Source organism: Lepidochelys kempii, chromosome 8 (assembly GCF_965140285.1).
Source record: "Lepidochelys kempii isolate rLepKem1 chromosome 8, rLepKem1.hap1, whole genome shotgun sequence".
NCBI classification, from domain to species: Eukaryota; Metazoa; Chordata; order Testudines; family Cheloniidae; genus Lepidochelys; species Lepidochelys kempii.
In genome coordinates, this window is record NC_136387.1 from 29,039,097 (window position 1) to 29,058,553 (window position 19,457).

A 19,457-nucleotide genomic window follows, 5' to 3' on the forward strand; every position below is an offset into this window, starting at 1 on the left:
AGAGCAAGGAAAGAAAGATCAGTGAGTTTCCATTTTGGCAGTTACCGTAATGGAAAAGTAAACAAACCTCTAACATTGAAAACCTGCCAAGAACCTGGCTGGTACAGGATTGAAAACTGAACATGTCCTGGTAATCCCACGGGAGATGGTAGATTGACGCTCAAATAATGGAGAAAGAAAACATATTTATTCAAACATATATAAATAATCATGGAGACATTGCTCCTTTAAAAAAAGTAGGTATAAAAAATCAACAGCACGAGAACAGTTAAATAGCATTAACTGACTTGTCTTAGTTTTCTAAGTCTGTTTTTCATTTAGGGCTCTGCACCTTTGTTCTTGCTTAGATGTCACATCTTTGGATCAATAGGACATCCACCAATCTAAAACATTAATAATACCAGGCTTACAAGGATTAGAGTGGGTTGAATTCTGCATAGATACTATATATAATCTTTACTTTCTCCCTTGTATATCATAGAACATTATTTGGGCTGTAATATATAGTTTGATGTGTATCATACAAATTAACAAGCTAAAATACATGTTCACTATCAAAAATGAATGAAAATCTTTTGGGAAAGCAGAACTGTTTATTATCACTGTGGTTCTTTTATCTTTGTGATCACAGGAGAGCTTTTAAATCCACAATAGTAATTCATGCCTGGATCAAAACTTTCTAATATCATATGTGTAACATATTACAGCCACATGACTATTTTAAAATATATTTTTAAAGCTTTTATGATTTCTTTTAAAGGAAAAAATGGTATGACAGAACACTGTGCTTGGAAAAGGTACTTAGCAAGCATAATGTTTCTGCTGCTGTGTTCATCTGCATGTGGATCCTTCTATTCTATGGACAATGGACTAGCTTGCCATAACATGTAGTCCAAATCTATTTTTGGAGACTGTATACAAAGGAATAAAGGTGGAGGAGAAATATTTCATTTGTATAAAAATCAGAAGTGAACCCAAGCTGCAAAATTTGGATCTGGCCTTTGAATCGCCAAAGCTTGGAGCAGTTAGAGTCTAGGATTTGTAGAATGGATGCTACATTTGAAATTTGAATCTGGCACAAGTGTGGGGAGATAGGTATTCAGATACAGGGTTTAAATTCAGGAAATCTCTAATAAAATATTGACATTATGCACACTTTAGTTACATTCAGTTTTAAAGCAAAATATTATACAAAATGTAGTGTAAGGAAAATCTGATTCCGAGAGGGGGTAATTTAGTGGTCTAAAAATAAGGTTTGAAATTCCTATACTTCCTAGAACCACAATTTCAAGTTCTGGTAAGATCAATTCAGTCCTTCCTCCTTTTGATGTGAAATGAAAATTAGTTGAGTTCCATGCACTCGGTTGTGTGAGATTTTTTTTTAAATGAGACCTTAAAATTGAGGTTCCGTCTGTTCTGGTTGAACACAAAAGATCTCATGGTATGCCTTCTAAGAGTAAGGTTTTCTAGTGTTTTTGTCCAGTGTCCCCTTACCCTACTCTTGTTCCACCCCAGAAGCAGTTGCATTTCAACCTTCCAGCATGAAAGGTGCTATGTATGATAAATACAAATATTATTATTTATAGTCACCCAGTTCCAGCATTCAGAGGAACACAAAAGACTGCAATCTTGAATCTTAAGATTGTATAAAATGAACTCGCTCTTTTGGCAGTCTCAAAAACTGATTAATCTTGTGCCAATTTTCTGCACTCTATACAATCTAGGGCCTGTCATGAGAATGGATGAATGGTGTGCCGCATTCTGTTCCTCTTGTACGGTTTTTGTCACAAGACTTCAGATCCTGAATGCAGCATGCAATGCTGTTATCCTTCTTGTGACAAAAATTGCATTTGGAAAGTGGCACAAAATCAAAACATTTCTGTGAGGAGGATTGAAAGGGGAGCAAACAAAAGAGTATAAAATGGAAATTCAGTCTCATTGCAGTCAGAATAGCAGGCAGAGAACTAATAATGATACAGATTGTGACTATTGTTCCAAGCTATCTTTTACTCTGCTTTCTTGTGGGGCTCCCGGGAATTTGAAGCCAGGTCTTCAGATCATTTTTTTTCTCCATAATGTAATTCCAAGTGTGTGTAAGCTTTTCAAGTATTTTTGAAGTAGAAAGACTGAAGTTGGACATAGAGGGGTAAATTTTCAAAGCATTGCATGGGAGATAGGCGCACAAATCCCATTACTGCTAATGGGATTTGTGGGCGTATCTTTCAAGCACTACTTTGAAAATTCATTCCATTCAGTTTGTTGCAGTTCAGGAGGAGAGAAATCACTGAGTTGGTTTGAAAAAAGTGTTTTGTTTTTATATTTTGTGTTTTCCACTCTTACATATAAGCACATCAAAAATCAAATACCTTATTGCCTTGCTTCCATCTTTTTTTTCCTGCAGTAATAAATGTATCCAAAAGAAAATAATTAATAATTCTCAGCAGAAGCATCCTTTTCCCCCCCGCTGCTGATCATAATATTTCACTCTTTCACAGCACTCTTTTATTAACTGTATAATAGCAGCATACTAGGCACACTGCAGAGGGGTTAAAAAATAAGAGCCCTGTCCCAAACAGTTAAGAATCCAAATGTGAATTAACATGTAAAGAGCCAGATAGCACCAGGGAAATACTGCCCTACGTGGTGAGGAACCAACCTTCCCTAGCATCATGTCTCAGAAAAGCAGAAAAACACAATCTGTCCTGTATCTCTCTGGCATGCGGAAGGAGCGTGCCGGGTATTTCCTCCCTAAGGGAGGGGAGCACTATGCTCTTCTCTCTGAAAACAATAAGCTACACCATAGAGAAGATGGCAGAAGTAGGGACAAAGCTCTGGCCCCACCTTTCTCATGCCCCTGACTTGTGCCCCAGGGAATGAAGATGTGACAATTACAATTGGTAATTGTATTTGTGAGCCAGCCCCTGTATTGGGAGGACAGTGGGTGACTTCTGGCACCCTTGTGTCCCCATTGCGCCATTCATATGGCCCAGAGGTAATTTAGCCCTAAATAGGTGTGGGTTTCCATATTTCATGAAACATTTCTCACAACATTCTTGTGTAGTAAATAAATATGGTCTCCCTCTTTCTCACTCGTGCGCTCTCTCTCTCTCTCTGGAAAGATTATAGATAAAAAACTGTAACTTGTAAGATGTTTAGCTACAGTACCATGGTGATAGTACAGAATAAAAACATAGGTAAGTAGTATTCTGAACCTCATTCCGCTAATAGGGATGTTGAGACATCCCCTGATTTTACTCCCTGTAGCATTGCGGTAACATCTCTGTATTCAGTGGAGTTCTCCAGTTTAACACAACATTCAAATAGGAACTGAATATGGCTCTAGGCGGTTAAATGACTTGGCCAATGACGCATGATGCATGATACAATACAAAAAATACAAAAAGGTTGCATGTGCTGATAATGCTTCAAATAACACCAAATGTATGTTTAATTTAAATGTATTAAAGCAGTTAGTACATGTTAAATAACTTACCAGTCTTATGAGAAGCATATTATTGAGGTTTAACAACTGTGGGGGAAAAAAATCATCTATTAGTTGTGAAAACAAGTATAGTTAATAAGCAGTTATCTTATTTACATATTACAATGGTCATATTAAATCTAGATCAAATGATAGATTTAGGAAATCATACTTTAAACTGCCCTGTAAGGAACAATCCTGCACTGGCACATGAAGGACTAGGTGACATAATAGGTCTGTTCCAGTCTCTGACTTCTCTGATGCTGTGAAAGTGCAATTCAGATGTTTCACATGAGCAAGTTTGGTAGAGTTCTTAATCACCTAACCCTGCAGCCTGATTGCATAGCTTCCCTAAACAATTGGCATTTCTCAAGTAAAAGAATATGCCTAATAAAACAATTTGATTGCTGTGTCTAAAATGTATCTCTTAAGAAAGTATAAACTGTGTTAGTTGTGTTAATGAAGTCTGCTAGCAGATTGTTTTTTTAAAAAATACTTATTCACCTCTCCCACAACCAGAATTGACCCTACTCTTCTATTAAACACATAGAGTAAGTGTTTATATGTGAGTGAGAACAAATTTCAGCACTGGATTGAGGAACTTGCAATAAGTGGGGTCTGGTATACTGCATTCCCAGCCTGTAAAAATGTCCTAATGCTAAGACACAAGGGCATCCAAGAACCTAACTGCCTCTGGAAAATGATCTGTGGTATTAGGACCTATGGATTTGCTGGGAAGGGTCTGTTCAAGCATTTGTCAAGGCAACAGGACTGGTGAATGAGCAGGGGAGTGTTTTGGTGCCTCAGAGCACATCTAGGGGTTAAGACTCAAGAGAAGGCAGCCAGACTGGTGAATGGAGCTGAAGAGTGTGTTTTTGCTGCAAGGCACTGGGGCAGGTGAAAGCTGCAAGGAGAGCAGACATTATAAACAAAAGTGGCCTGAGTTTGGGGGCCAGGCTAGATTCCCTGGGTGCCCCCACAAAACCATAATGACAGACCTGACAGCTTTATCTTATTCATGTCAGGCATCACACCTAGCAGAATAGTTTTTCCCTCTGTTTGTGTGACACAAATAAGTGCAAAAAGGGACACAAACACACATGCAGTGCTCCTGAACCTGTTCCTTATTATTACTGTTATTGAGCTGTAAATAGTGCTCATTAGTCTGTGATATCTTGAAAAGACCCTGATGAAACCTAATTCTCTGTTAACAAACTATTTTATTGTGATACTCTATGAAGAATAACAGGGAATCTTACCCCAAGAATCTGAAAGAAGAGCAGAGAGATATTTTATCTGGCATTGTAGTGCAGGGGATATGCAGTATCCTCCCATTACAAAAAAAAAAAAAAGAAAAAGAAAAGCACACCTATTGCTTATCCTAGAAATGTTTGCCATGTGCTAGGTAAATATATAGAGAGAGATATATTTTAATGACAGAGTACTAATTTCTCCATTTGGTTATACTGGAGCAATCCCTTTGTTTTAAGTGGGTTACACTGATGTAAATGAGGGAGAAGAACTTGGATCATAGATTCCAAACTTCCTTAGGCTGAGTCTCATTTACATTGCCAAAGGGGTATAAAGAGACCTTAGTGTAACTAAGAATCATGGCCTCTCCATTCAACGTCTGACTTGGAGACAGTTGCCTCCTCCGTCATTTAACAAGAGAAGTCAAATATTCTGCTCTTCCTCCAGTTACATATTGACACTGCTGATCCTTAAAAAATCCTCTGCTCCTCATTGCCCTATCTGTAAACACAGCTGAGGGCTGACTGCCATGTGTACACAAACCAAAGACAATGTCACTCTCCATATAACTTCTAATACTTATTGATTGGCTTTTGTCGGGTTTATTCCGTTGCCACCCATTGTGTGTGAGAAAATGTTTAGTCATGCCCCACAAGGCTGTAGTGCCCTGTACACAAAGGACACAGAATCTGCTTCAAGAGCTGCCACTGCCTTACTGAACCTAACGCCTCTCTGGACTTTTGCGCAGAGTCTGTTAGCTGTGCATCACTGTTACCAGTCTTGTTCCTGCTTTCTTTTTTGTCAGCTTTTTCATGAGCATTCATATGGCCATTTATTTTATTTTAAATTTTGGGGGGTGGAATTTATCCATCCATTCAGGTGTTTAGAAGGCAAACATCATTGTAGTATTTGAGCACCTTAATGCTCATCTCTCTTTAAATGAACGGAAGCCCTGGCTAGACTCAAGCATAATGGTGTCAGGCACTTGTGCAGATTTTCTCCATACAGTTCCTTCATTGCCTCTCTCTCTTGACCTTATGAACCCTTGCTATTCCCGTCTTGGGCCTCTCTTGAGGAGAGAGTGACAATCGTGATAAATTGTACATCCATTTTGTAATGCGGGCAAGTAATCCCTTGGGACTAGGCCTACCACACTCATTTCATTTGTGACTTGTGTCAGACTTGAACCTGTTTCTCCAGAGAGAAAATGCTAAAACACTAACCCACTGTGTCTTCTAGCCCTCCAGCAACTGGCCACTAATGAGCAATGTGAGTTCAACAAAGACCAGTTTTTGACATACATAGGTTTATGTTGCTGTGGTTAAACAAGAATATCTGCAGTTAAGAATCATGTTTCTAAGCTTAGTAATTATTGTCATTTAATAGGAATTGAACTTATATTTAAATTCAGTTTTTTACAAAATCATTGTGCCTGGATTCGGTTATCATGTTTTTTGTAGCTATCAGGATGTTTATTTGTTAGGACAAAAATACAAAACTTCCTTCGGTTCATATGAGTGCTTCCATGAGTTGAGACAATATGCAGATCAGGTAAAAGTTCAAAATAGAGAAATTTCCCTTAGCGTATGTACTCCAGAATTATATGCCACTATATGGCTTATTAGAAGTCTCTTCCTTCCCTAGAGCAGTGGCATTCAGGGAAGTCCTTGGCAGTATGGTTTTTGTAACAGGAAAATTCAATAGGCCTTATTTTGAACTCATGCTGGTGTCAGGAGTAATTTCACTAAAGTCAATGTTAAATTGGTACAAGGTCAGAAGTGAAGCTCACAGTATTTCTGGTCTCCTACATGAGAATAACCCACAGTAGACAATGGGTCTATGGTATTTATTCTGTAATTCTTTTGTTGATATAAATTTGATGGACCAGCTTCTGCTCTCAGTCACACTGGAGTGAATCTGGAATAATGTCATAGAACTAACTAGCATTAGCTAGATTTAAACTGACGCAGCTCAGAGCAGAATTTGACCTGGAGTTTCTAAAAAGTTACCCCACCTTGGGATGCAGTTATGCTTGACCACTGTTGGCAAATGTAATGATCTGATAAATTTGCCTATGTAAAACTTAAGAATTCTGGTTGATTTTATGAAATTGCTGTATTATTGAATTCCTCAGTGTATGATGAACCAGCCATTTACAGACAGGGCTGATGTCTCCCAGCTAGGGAGCTGTGAGCTAGAGAGCTGTGACAGCAGCAACAAAGAGTCCTTACCCTGAATAGTCTTCCATTAGGCACCCTAGAACAATGGCGTGAGTGCAGTCTAAAGGCAACTAGTTCTAACCAGGTTGTCTGCAGGCGGTGTGGTTGGAGCAGTGGAAAATACCCAGCAGAAAAGAAGAAACAAGGTATTAGAACAGGTTTTTAAAAACACAGCCTCTGTAAGATTCAGGAGAACACAATGGTACATGCACTCTGAGCTGAGGAACCTTCTGACTGCCAGACTTGAACAAGCTAAAGGCAGCTTGGTGCATGAACATGGAGAGTCCATGCCTGGAAGAGAAGGCTTAGCCGAGTAGTAAGGTCCAGGATAGAGCATCTAGGACCCTGAAAAGACACTGACCAAATCCCAGAGGATGCACAAGAGGAGTGAGGAAACTGAGGCAGGGATTTGCATGAAGGTTTTGTTTTTCCATAGAACTGTATATCTCTTGTGGTATCTAAAAGTAAAGTGTGGTTGGTTTAGAAATTCCTCTGCAAAGGCTGTCTCACTTGCTTCAACTGTCATGTGTCCCTGAAGGGCTAAACTGTAACTGAGAGTGGAGCTCTGGGGAGAGTATGCTTAAGTGACTGGGCTGTGTTGGGAGATCAGCACTGGTCCTAGGTGATCATGGGGTCCCACTCCCTGGAAGTAGTACTAGACAGAGAGTCTGTGCCTGAGAAGTGTGCCCAAGAGTCCAGAGCTAGAGGCTGTGGTTGGAGCCTCCCCATGTCCAAAGGGGTCCACCTAAGATTGCCAACTTTCTAATCACACAAAACCGAACACCCGAGGCCCCGCCCCTCGCTCACTACATTCCCCCTCCCTCAGTGGCTCGCTGTCCTCCACCCTCACTCACTTTCACTGGGCTGGGGCAGAGGCTTGGGTTGCGGGAGGGGATGAGGGCTCTGGCTGGGGGTGCGGTCTCTGGGGTGGGGCTGGGAATTTGAGGGGTTTGAGGTGCAGGAGGGGGCTCCAGGTTTGGGGGGGCTCAGGGCTGGGGCAGGGAGTTGGGGCACGGGCTTACCTCATGTGGCTCCCGGTCAACGGCGTATGGAGGCTAACACAGACTGCCTGCCTGTCCTGACACCGTGTTACGCGCACCCCGGAAGCGGCCAACAGCAAGTCCAGTGCTAGTAGGTGTGGGGGGTAGGAGGCGCCGCATGCTGCTCTTACTTGCAGGCACCGCCCCTGCCACCAACTCCCATTGGCCAGTCCCCCCAGGCCGAGGAGCCGGACCTGCTGGCTGCTTCCGGGGCGCAGCGTGGTCGGTGGTGTTGACCGGAGCTACCAGAGTCCAGTAATTCCAGTCTTGGAAACTGGACACCTGGTCACCCTAGGTCCAACACAGCTGACTGGTGAGCATCCACAAAGGGTAGCTCCACCTGGACTGTAGCAAAAAGTAACAGCATGTCAGTGGTGAGGAAGATTAAGCCCCAGCATCAGTTTTCTCAGATGTAGTTTTTAAAGAACCAAAGTAGACCACAGGAGAAGTATAGGCACTCATTGGGCCAAATTTCACTGCTGGTGTAAGTGTGCACAACTTCTGAATATATCCCACTTTTTCTAATTACGAATGTATTCCTTTGCTGCAGGCATTCTTGTCTGATTAACAGTACAAAAGGTTAATCATATAAATTTACCATCTCAGGGTCTTTTGAAGCTTGAGAGAATAGATGGCTTCTTTCTGTCACTACTCAGCTGCTTCTCACAGCTGCAATATACAATACCAAAGTGTAGTTTTTCTCCCAGACCCATAATACAACCAAATTCCCATACAGTATTCTTAGCAGAAGATGAATATGTCTCCTGTTTACAAACGGGCTTACTTTTCTTAGTGGAAGTTCATCATGGATGTAAGTGCTAGATAGATGGGACATGCAGAAGATTGTCATCTTCTCCCTGTTGTCTCTATAGAGGCCTATGGTAGACATGCAAATCCCAGCCCTGTTAGGAGTGATTTATAATTGCTCCTTCCTAATATGCATCTATGATTAAAGCACAGAGCAGCAGAGTTTATTAATGAAATCCTGGCATACTTGGAAGCAGATGGATCAGGGTTTGTCTTAACACCACGTTAATAAGATCTTTTTTAATTCCTTTTTTGAATTTACCTGGTAGTTATAAATTAGCAAATATACTACTCTTGGAAAGACTAACCACTAGTTGTGTTTTCCTTATCTCTTTCTCGTAAAAAAATAATGCTTCTTACTTGAAGCAATAGACTTTCATCTCTTAAAGTAAATGACCTATATTTAAGGTAACAATTGTAAGAGAAAATTAGATACAATTTTGAACAGAAACAGCTTTCTGAGTGTTACTTCAGCATAGATACTATGAGTCTGATAGTCCCTTATCTAGGTTATTCCCACTACAGGCTCTTAAATTCATTGAAGTCTCACTCATTCTTTGTGTAGATTGATCCATCCAGACCAGTAAAAGTGTGTTGAGCCCTGAAACCTGCACATCACTACCAGAGGCAAGGACCATCCGTACAAAAGTCCTGTACTTCCTCATTACTGCCAGGCCTTCTCCAGGTCCTCTGAAAGCAGCAGTGTAGCTTTCATGCTCACAGCTCAGAAGGGGGGAGACCACATAAATTAATGATCACTTGGTCATTATTAGCTGGCGCCAGTCTGGCCCATGTGCTTAGTGGAAAGATGGTGCCATGGAGAGCAGCTGCTCCCCTGCCTCTGGCCTGCTTCCCTGAACACTGTGGAGACCAAACCCTGCAGAGCACTTTCAGAGGGGTTTCCAAGAGGTTGAGAAGCAATGGAAAGCATGCTGCAGAGCCTGCAGCTCCATTCCATAGCCACTCAGTTGGGACCATTGGGTTCTTTTATCCTTCTGTATGGGGGCATGTGTTGTTCAAAGCTTTTATTTTTAATCTTAACTTGGAGCCGTCATGCCTATATTGATACTCTACATTCAGAGATAACTGCATGAATCATTTTCTATGCATTACTAATTACCTTTCCTGTGATCATTTTTTTTTTCTTACTGATCCCTATGTCAAATCTGTGAGCATATTGTCATGCTGGCTCTCAAGTGCTGGAGATGTGTTTTATTGGACACTGTCTATCTGTTTGTGACCATTTTAATTCTACGGTGGATGCTTGTAATTTGGTGCATTGTCACTGAGACCTGATGTGGCAGAACTGAGCTATTAAAGGGACCATAACTAAAGTGTGGTGTGTGGTCCACAAAATAATGGTGAGCCCCTCCTGCTGCTGTGCCATAGCTAGCGGAAAGCGTTCTCCTTGATGCTGTGTACGTTCTTTTGAGTGGCATCAGTGATGATCGTGGACAGACAAATAAAATTCGCTTTGTTGGCATTTCAAACACAGCAGGAAACAAAATGAGCCACAGGGCTCTTATATGATGAAAGTATGGAAATTTATGCAAGTAACTTACATTTATGCAAGGGGAAGATGTGTATATAAATGTCTATTGCAGCACCTGAAGGATGCACCCCAAGTCCTTGCCAAACAGACAAGACAAAAAAGTATTTTCAAGTGTGTAATCTGATAACACAGTCAAGAGCAAAATCAAAATAAAAGCTGCTGATGTCAGTTTAAATATATGAAAATAAACACTAAATAATCCAGTGAGGAAATTCTGTTTGGGATCAATTGTGCTTTAGTGTATTTTAGATCTAATATAAGTTTATACTTCAGGAAGTATCACACTTCGTATTAAAAAATGTCATCTCTTTTTAACTTACTCTTTTAAGAAATTTGTATAATTTGGGGAATATTGAGAAACAAAGAGCTTGCTCCCAGTGTCTAAAATTGCTTGTCTGTATGTTTTTGTTTGTCCAGAGATGGATGATACGTTTTCCCATCGTGTTTTGTTATTTACTGTCCATGGTAAATGAACAAATATAAACCAAGTCAATGTGAGCCTGCTGCTTTTTTTAACACGTTAATTTGACCCTGGAACAAGCTGTTTTTACAACATCTTCTTGAAGTGGTTTAATTGAAAATGGCTGCTGCCCCTCCCATTGACTTTTTAATTTATGTACTGTATAGTTATTTTTCATTACTTTGTCTCTCCTGCAGCAATGCATCTGCTCGGACTAAACTGGCAATTACAGCCAGCAGACGGACACACCTTTAACAATGGGATAAGAACTGGATTGCCAGGGACTGATGATGTAGCAACAATGCCATCTGGAGGCAAAGGTGAGGTTACAGCTGCATCTTTTGCAGTCTATGGTCTTGGAAATTCAAGCCAGACTTTTCTCATGGTGCTGTTTGTAATAAATGTACTTCAGGAAGAGGTATGCAAAAATATTTATTTATGACCTCTACATTCTGCTGCAGTAATCCTATACTGACCTGGCTCTTTGCCTGGGTATAACTATCCAAATGCCTTCTCTACCTGTAGTAATTCACAAAAATCTTTAGACCCTGGACTCCAAGATACTAAATAAAGAGAATACTACCAAACATCCCAGGAAAAAGAAAAGGCTAGACACAGCATCAAAAAAAGAAATACACTATACTGTCTGAAAGGAAAGTGGAGAGAGCTTTGGCCCCTGCTGGGACCACATTTTACAATCTTGTCCTGATTTAGGCAAAGCTCTTATTGAAGTTACTGGGAATGCTGCCTGAGTAAGGACAGCAGAATTTGACTCCCTAGTGAATAAGCTTCCCGTTAATATTAGTAAAGGGCAGTAGAGGAGATTATTGAAGGAGTCATGCTCCATATTATTCCAGGGAGAAAATAGAGACAATGGATGATAACTGGGGGTGGAGTAGCAGGCAATAAGGAAGAATGCAGCATGAGAACAGCACATTATATAGTTAAGAGAGTAACAAATTCAAGAGAGCATATTTCATGTACTGGCTTGTAACAACCTTTGTTCAGAAACGAAAAACATACGTCTTTTTCTGTATGACTGAGTGCAAAACTTCCTTTTGCTCTATTTTTATACCCCTCTTTTTATTGATTATTATAGTGATGTTATTAGTAATAATCAACACTGATCATTGTTTCAAAGCATTTCACAGTTCGCTCTCAGATTGCCCTGTGAAGCAAGAAGGTCAAATGAGCAAACTGAGACACTGAGAGGAGGAATGACTTGTGCAAAGCTACAATATTAGTCAGTGGAAGTATTTTGGATACAGAACAGAACTGTGTGGCTCCTCTGACCTGTAGTTATGGTGTTGGAATGTACACTATCACTGATCACTCCTGAGGTGAATGATATTGCAATGGGGGTGCCCACTGCTCACATAGAGTAATAGAGTAGAGTAGGAAGTATAGAAAAGCTGGATCTGAGGTTAATGCCTGGGACTGGGAAGCAGGAGAGCTGAATCCAATTCTCAACTGTGCCATATTCCTGTGGTGAATCCTTAGGCATGCCTTTGTGCCTCAGTTTCCCCATATGTTAAACAGAGGTATTAATATTTACCTCACAAGGGTGTTGTGAAGGTGGACTTATTAATGGTGGCAAAACACTTTTAGTTCTTCAGATGAAGATGTATGGGCTTTCAGAGTTGCTGAGCACCTTCAGCTCCTGCAGAGTTAATCTGAAGTTATAGTGCTAAGCACTTCTAAAAATTAAACCCTAAGTACAATGCAGAATTGTCATATTATATCACTGTTACATTTTGTCCAGTGTGTACATGAGTGAGAGTCCCTATGTTACTAAATAGAAACATGAAGATCTTGTTGCTTTTACACGTTTTACTAAAGTGACTTGTTAATGTGAAATGTTAATAAAACCTTTGAAAAACAACACATTTAGGTAAGTATCCTTCTACCATTAAATATAATGAATGGCAGAATGTCTGAAATGTAATGAATGACAGAAAAGCAGACCCTGATAGCAGAGAGGGTGTGAGAGGTTTTCTCCCCGCTCCCTTCATTTATATAATTTAAAGTTAATATTGCTAGTCCAGCACTTTTTAGGAAAGCATCTGGCAGCTTTTCACATAACAGCCATTTCAGGTCTGCCCTTCCTGGCTGTGCAGAGTGACCTTTTATAATTGACATGGCTCAGGATGAAGCCAGTCTTTTTAAAATATTGGTCTTCCAAAGAAACCTTTAACCCTTCGTATGAAAACAGCCACTTACATGCAAGCTGTGTCATCACAGCGGGCAGGCCATTTAAAGGCAGTGCCACTTGTGGCAGCTGGAGGGGGGGAGAAGTTGCAGGGAGGGGAGGAACAAGCAGATATTTCTGACTGATCTGTCTATCTCTTATCCCTGGGCTAAATTCTGCTCTGAGTTTCAGCAGTGTAAATCCAGAGTAACATAAATGATTTCACTAGTGTACACTGGCATAACTGAGAGCAGGAACTAGCTTTTTGATAATAAAATCATAATTCTTTATATTTATACACTGTAGCTCAGTGGAGGCTGGTGATGTCTGAACATGCTATAGCTAAATGAAAACAGGGCATGCTTACTGTTGCCTTAGAGTCCCAACGCTCATTTAAAAACTGGGGGATTTGAGGAGGAGGGCAAAGGGAAACTTTATTCCTTCATGCAGGTAGCAATGCAGGTTCTCTCCATAATACTGAAGTGAGCACTGGGTGATCTGACTATCTAACTCCATATTGCCAGGTAGAAATGTAGTGTGTGGGTTACAGGTCTTGTCCTCAAGCCATATCCTGCAATCAGCAGCAAGTACAAGCCATGGATGCACATGCTTAAAGAATCAGTAAACTGCACCCACTCCACAGTGAATGCTCTTTGCCAGGAATCCTGCTGTGAATGACAAGCATCTGTTTGCAGAAGCTGAGGATCTGCCCTGTAGTGTTTTTGTATACAAAAACAGTCTACAAATATTTCAAGGGAGTGAAAAAACTGATGATGGACAGATATAATTTAGCAGAGTAAAAAGAACTGGAATAATGGGGTGAAACTAATATAGGGGAAATATTGGCTGAATATCAGGAAAAGCTTCCTGACACTGAGGTCTATTAACCCTGTAGAACTGTCTCATAAGGAAATTGGTGGAAGCTTGGGACAATTAAAACTTAGACCGGGCAAACAATAATCACTGTACATTAGGGAATAAGCCTGCCATGGCAGAGCAATAGATTAAATGACCAATTAGAGCCTTTCCATTTCTGGATTCTCTGAGTCTATGCCACATTGTGTCTTCAGTTTTAAAAATACTTTGGATGCTAGACACACATCTCCATAAAATGGGGACCTGCCATGTCCTTCATAACTGACAGAATATACTGTGTGAAAATCAACCTTAATCATCCCTCTCTAAAAAGGTAATGTTTTATATAAACAAAATTCCTTGGTCTGAGATTTAGAAAACCTTTCATTCTTTTATGACCTCGTAATACATCTTCCCTAGTGTTACCACAATATTTTCTGTTTTATGTTACTAAAATTTACGGATAAATGACACACTGCCTTGACTTATCATTCTAAATATAATTATTATTGATTGCATTATGTCATAATATTCCATTGTACTCGGCACCGTACAAACACATAATAAGAGACAATCTCTGCCCCAGAGATCTTACAGTCTAATAGTCATGGTAGACAAAGATTTGATCCCTCATAGGCTCATTCAAACAGACAATCAACATATAAGGGCAATAAATTAAGTAACCACCTCCATTTTCCCTAAATTATACTGTATTTAATCATTTACTTTGATAATGTTTTAGTCAAGATACACCATGTTTTGCTGTGCAGGTTAATGTTATTAGGCGGCTACTGGGTAAATATACTGTAGGAGCAAATTAAAATGCAAGCAAGCAAAAATGCTGTAATTTGAATGCCATACAGGATTGCGTACCTAGTCTTCATAAATGCTCACATGCTGTGTTCCATCTTTGGAGGTGGATTGGGAAGGCAATGTAACCTGTATGATTTGATGTCTTAGTGGAAACAACGCTTTTGATTAAAATAAGAGACAACAGAATGTATAGGAGGTATTTTGTTTTATGTCATTTTGTTAGTGGCTGCAGCAGTAGTTTGTATAATTAAAGTCTATCTTGGTTACCTGTGTTATACCAACCGGAATGAAAGATGCATGTGGTGCTGCAAAAATTACTCACAGCATAATGTGTATTTTTTCTTGATTAAACATGCTGAACTCATAAATCTTAATTACATCTGCAGTGAAATGGTTTGCTAATAGTTCTGAAAAGGATGAGTCTTAACATACTATATCCACCAGAGCTTAGAGTTGTGTTTAGATTTTTAAATGAAGCAGGGGGTTAGTGGGATGCCTATACTACCTAAACTCTTAAGGCCAAATTGTGCTTTGCCACAGTCAAACCCTTCAGAGCAGCCCTGGGCAGAGATTCTCCTTCCAGAGTTCCTTTCCAAACTAGTCCATGATCTCAGTTCCCTTCCCCCACGATGATATAGGCATGGGTGGTTAACCCACAAACTCCATGGCTCAGTCAGTCCTGGGGGCCCTGTCCCTGCTCTTGGCACCTTGAGAGTGTGGCTCTAGACTCTTGCCATCCCCAGGAATCTGACCAAGCCATGTCCCACCCTCCGTGCAGCTCCCCAGACTCATGGAGGTCCAAGGATATACGGTGCCTGCTGCAGAGGTGGCTGTCTCACTCATCTACCTAAGCAGAGGCAGATCCACACGCAAGGGTTCCCTCCATGTGTGGAATTAGGAGATGTGACCCAGTTCCTCTTGCAGTACAGCTGCCTATAGGTTGCAAAACTACAGGTAATACAGAGCCTGGAAACGTTGCCTCCTCTTCACAAAACAAGACTCGTTATTACAGGAGCTTCCTTCCTGTCACTGGAGTTCGGGTTGTGTCATATCAGCCTCTCCAGGCTAAACCCATATTTCCTAAAGTAAATTTATTTTATTTCGTTTGAAAAATATAGACTTTCCAGATGGATTTTGAGACAGTGTTTCATTTAATATTAGGAAGCTCTTTGGGGTATGGTTTGTATGGAAGATGCTACCCTGATAAAGTTGCACTGCACTAATATTTCCATTGAAAAGGCTTGTACAGAAATATATCTTTCTAAATAAAATTAAAACTATCTTTTTCTCCTTTCAAAAGAGCCAGAGGGCCCAGCCATTTGATGGACAAAAGGCCAGCTATGTTTTAGGATGAAGATGGTACTCAAACCAGTGTCACTCTTACATTCATGCCTTTCAGTAAAACCCTCAGTGCAATGTATCTTTAACTCAGGCAGTGTCATTCTCACAAACTGTACCCCCAGAACGTTGCAGTGCTAAATAAAGCAAACACACAAATTTAAATAACAACAAACAGGAATGGAATAGGGAAACTAAATGATAAGGGTAGGAAGGAAATATGTGTTTGCAGCTGAAATTTGGTAAGAGATGGAGAGATACAAGAAGACTGTTCCAAACTCAAGAAGTTGCAAAGGAGAAGGCTCTCTCGCCAACAATAGTGGTAAGAACATAAGAGCAGCCATACTGGGTCAGACCAAAGGTCCATCTAGCCCAATATCCTGTCTTCCAACAGTGGCCAATGCCAGGTGTCCCAGGTCATCATCAAGTAATGCATTCCCTGTCACCCATTTCCAGCTTCTGGCAAACTGGGATAGCCATTGGTGGGCCTATCCTCCATGAACTTCTCTAGTTCTTTTTTGAACCCTGTTATAGTCTTGGCCTTCATAACATCCTCTGGCAAAGAGTTCCACAGGCTGACTGTGCGTTGTGTCAAAAATGGTATTTAATGACTGGTATTTAATGCAGATCCATAGCCACCAGGTTAACAAGGCAGATCATTATGGATCCTCTGGAACTGTTGGGCTGCCAAATTAGTGATACATGTTTCCCAATTAGTACAAAACCAAGAATTTACAGGGTCTCCATTAATGAAGTCAACAATTACTACCCTACAGCCTCAGAGTTATTTCCTATTTAAGCATAGGACATTATATATAGCTGACATTAATTGACATTAACCTGATTTCATTCTGAGAGATACAAAGGATTGAATTGACAAGTGGTGTGAACTACCAACTTGAAGTGGTTCCCCCAGTTCAAGGGTGAGGGCGCATTGATGGAATGATGTGGAGAAGCTTGCTCTGCCACTGCCGTGTCGTTGTGTTCTTTGGATAAACAGAGGCTTTCGGAACTGTCAAATTGGCATCTCCAATAAGCACTAGAGCAGACTTTAAAAAATGCACGTAGCAAAATAGTAATTTAACTGGGTAAATAATACACCTTTAAAAATGAATAAGTGTTATTTGGTGGCTAACAAGCTTATATATACAGGTACTTAAATACATGTTTGACTGAGAGATTGGAATAGTTCCTGTGGATTAGAAGAAGGAATATGCATTTAAAACTCTCTTTTATAAAGGTTTATGAAAAAGGAAAATCACAGTAAAAATGTTTAAATAACCATGAGAGATTATGAGATAAACAAGCAAGCTTCGAGACAGCCACTCAGAGCATTGTTAATTCACACCAGGATTTATTTGTTCACAGTGGCAAGAGTTCGTCAGGTTGGCCTTTCCTCTCAGTTTATGTAACATCCAGAACTTCACTTAAATGCAGTTGATGGTCTTTGAAAATGATCTGCAGTGGTCCATCGAGATAGAGAAGAGTCTAAAAATAGAGAGAAGGGGAGAGTGAGTCAGAGGGAGGGATGCACTCTCACTACATTAGGAGGTGAAGAAGACCAAAAGGAACTGCACTATGAAAAAGTTATAAAGTTTACTTAGAAATTCTCTAGAGGCTGTGGAAGAGGCAGAGCTTTTAAGTGGGGCCATTAGTGCAAAATGTGTTACTGTGAATATAGAAGTTGTGGGGGGGGGCAGAGTACAGCATTTTTAGTCCTAAAAATAAGGAAAACCTGATGAAGCCTCAGCCAGCCAGCCACTAAGAGGCTCAATGGTTAGATTGCCATTGCCCCTTCAGAGTTCCCTGTTGTATCATGTTGGGACCAGATTTATTTTTAATGATGTTCATGAGTCAGCAGTGTGCCCTTGTTGCCAAGAAGGCCAATGGCATTTTGGGATGTATAAGTAGGGGCATAGCGAGCAGATTGAGGGACGTGATCGTTCCCCTCTATTCGACATTGGTGAGGCCTCATCTGGAGTACTGTGTCCAGTTTTGGGCCCCACACTTCAAGAAGGATGTGGATAAATTGGAGAGAGTCCAGCGAAGGGCAACAAAAATGATTAGGGGACTGGAACACATGAGTTATGAGGAGAGGCTGAGGGAGCTGGGATTGTTTAGCCTGCAGAAGAGAAGAATGAGGGGGGATTTGATAGCTGCTTTCAACTACCTGAAAGGGGGTTCCAAAGAGGATGGCTCTAGACTGTTCTCAATGGTAGCAGATGACAGAACGAGGAGTAATGGTCTCAAGTTGCAGTGGGGGAGGTTTAGATTGGATATTAGGAAAAACTTTTTCACTAAGAGGGTGGTGAAACACTGGAATGCGTTACCTAGGGAGGTGGTAGAATCTCCTTCCTTAGAGGTTTTTAAGGTCAGGCTTGACAAAGCCCTGGCTGGGATGATTTAACTGGGAATTGGTCCTGCTTTGAGCAGGGGGTTGGACTAGATGACCTTCTGGGGTCCCTTCCAACCCTGATATTCTATGATTCTATGATTCTATGTTTCTAATCTGGGGAGAAAGAGACAGAGGGGCAAAGCACTAGGAGCTCAGTTCCACTCTCAGGTATAATAATTATAACATTACTGGCTTATATTTCTCTAATGCCTCCATTTGGGGATCTTAAAGCACTTTTCAAAAACTAGTGAAGTAAGCCTCCCAGCATCCCTGTGAGGTAGGCCAGTATTTCTGTCCACATTTTGCAGATAGGCTTCAAGAATTTAAACAACTTGACTGGGATCACACAGGAAGGCTGTGGGCAAAGCCAGAAATAGAACCCAGCTCTCTTCACTCCTAGTGCTGTGACTTACCCACACTAATTAATTTGGCACTGAAAGTAAAAAAGCCATATTGCAGATGCTTCACCTTTATGAAATTAATATCTATTTGCATCAGTCGTAATGAAAGGAATGTGCTGCTTTTCTACAAATAACCCACATTTGCATAGATATGTAGGTGCAGGTATCATTTACTTGCACCTGTTGTAGTTATTTTAGGGGAAACATGAATCAATAACATATAATCTCCAGAGATTTAAAAGCTTTGATTACTTAAACCTTTGTGGGAAAGCTTGTTAAATTTGCAAATGCAAGGCTTATCTACACTTACAGCGTTGCAGTGAAGACGCTAATCCACTGTGTCAATGGGAGAAGCCATCTCATCAATATAGCGCTGTCTACACTGGGAGTTAGGTCGGTATAACTGTGTCGCTTAGGGGTATGGATTTTCTACACTCCCGAGAGACGTAGTTATACTGACATAAGTTTGTAGAGGCCAGGGCTTAGAGGCAACAAAACTACAACATGCCATGTGTAACAGTATTGATTAGATCTTTAAAACTGGACATGGGGATACATTTTGCATGCTGGGAAAAGCATTACACAGGGATCTGAATTTAGGCCACTCAGGGTATGTATACGCTGCAGCTGTGAGCAAGATGGCATGCTAAAAATAGC

General features: G+C 40.6%; 1 protein-coding gene across 5 annotated transcripts in view; it reads left to right on the forward strand.

Moving 5' to 3' along the window:
* TENM2 (teneurin transmembrane protein 2) overlaps positions 1 to 19,457 on the forward strand; it is a 1,082,146-nt gene that overhangs the window by 893,456 nt on the left and 169,233 nt on the right. For all 5 annotated transcript variants that reach the window (XM_073355925.1, XM_073355928.1, XM_073355933.1 and 2 more), the window contains one exon: positions 11,008 to 11,130. In XM_073355925.1, coding sequence (XP_073212026.1) covers positions 11,008 to 11,130 — 123 coding nt within the window. The remainder of the gene's footprint in view (positions 1 to 11,007; positions 11,131 to 19,457) is intronic.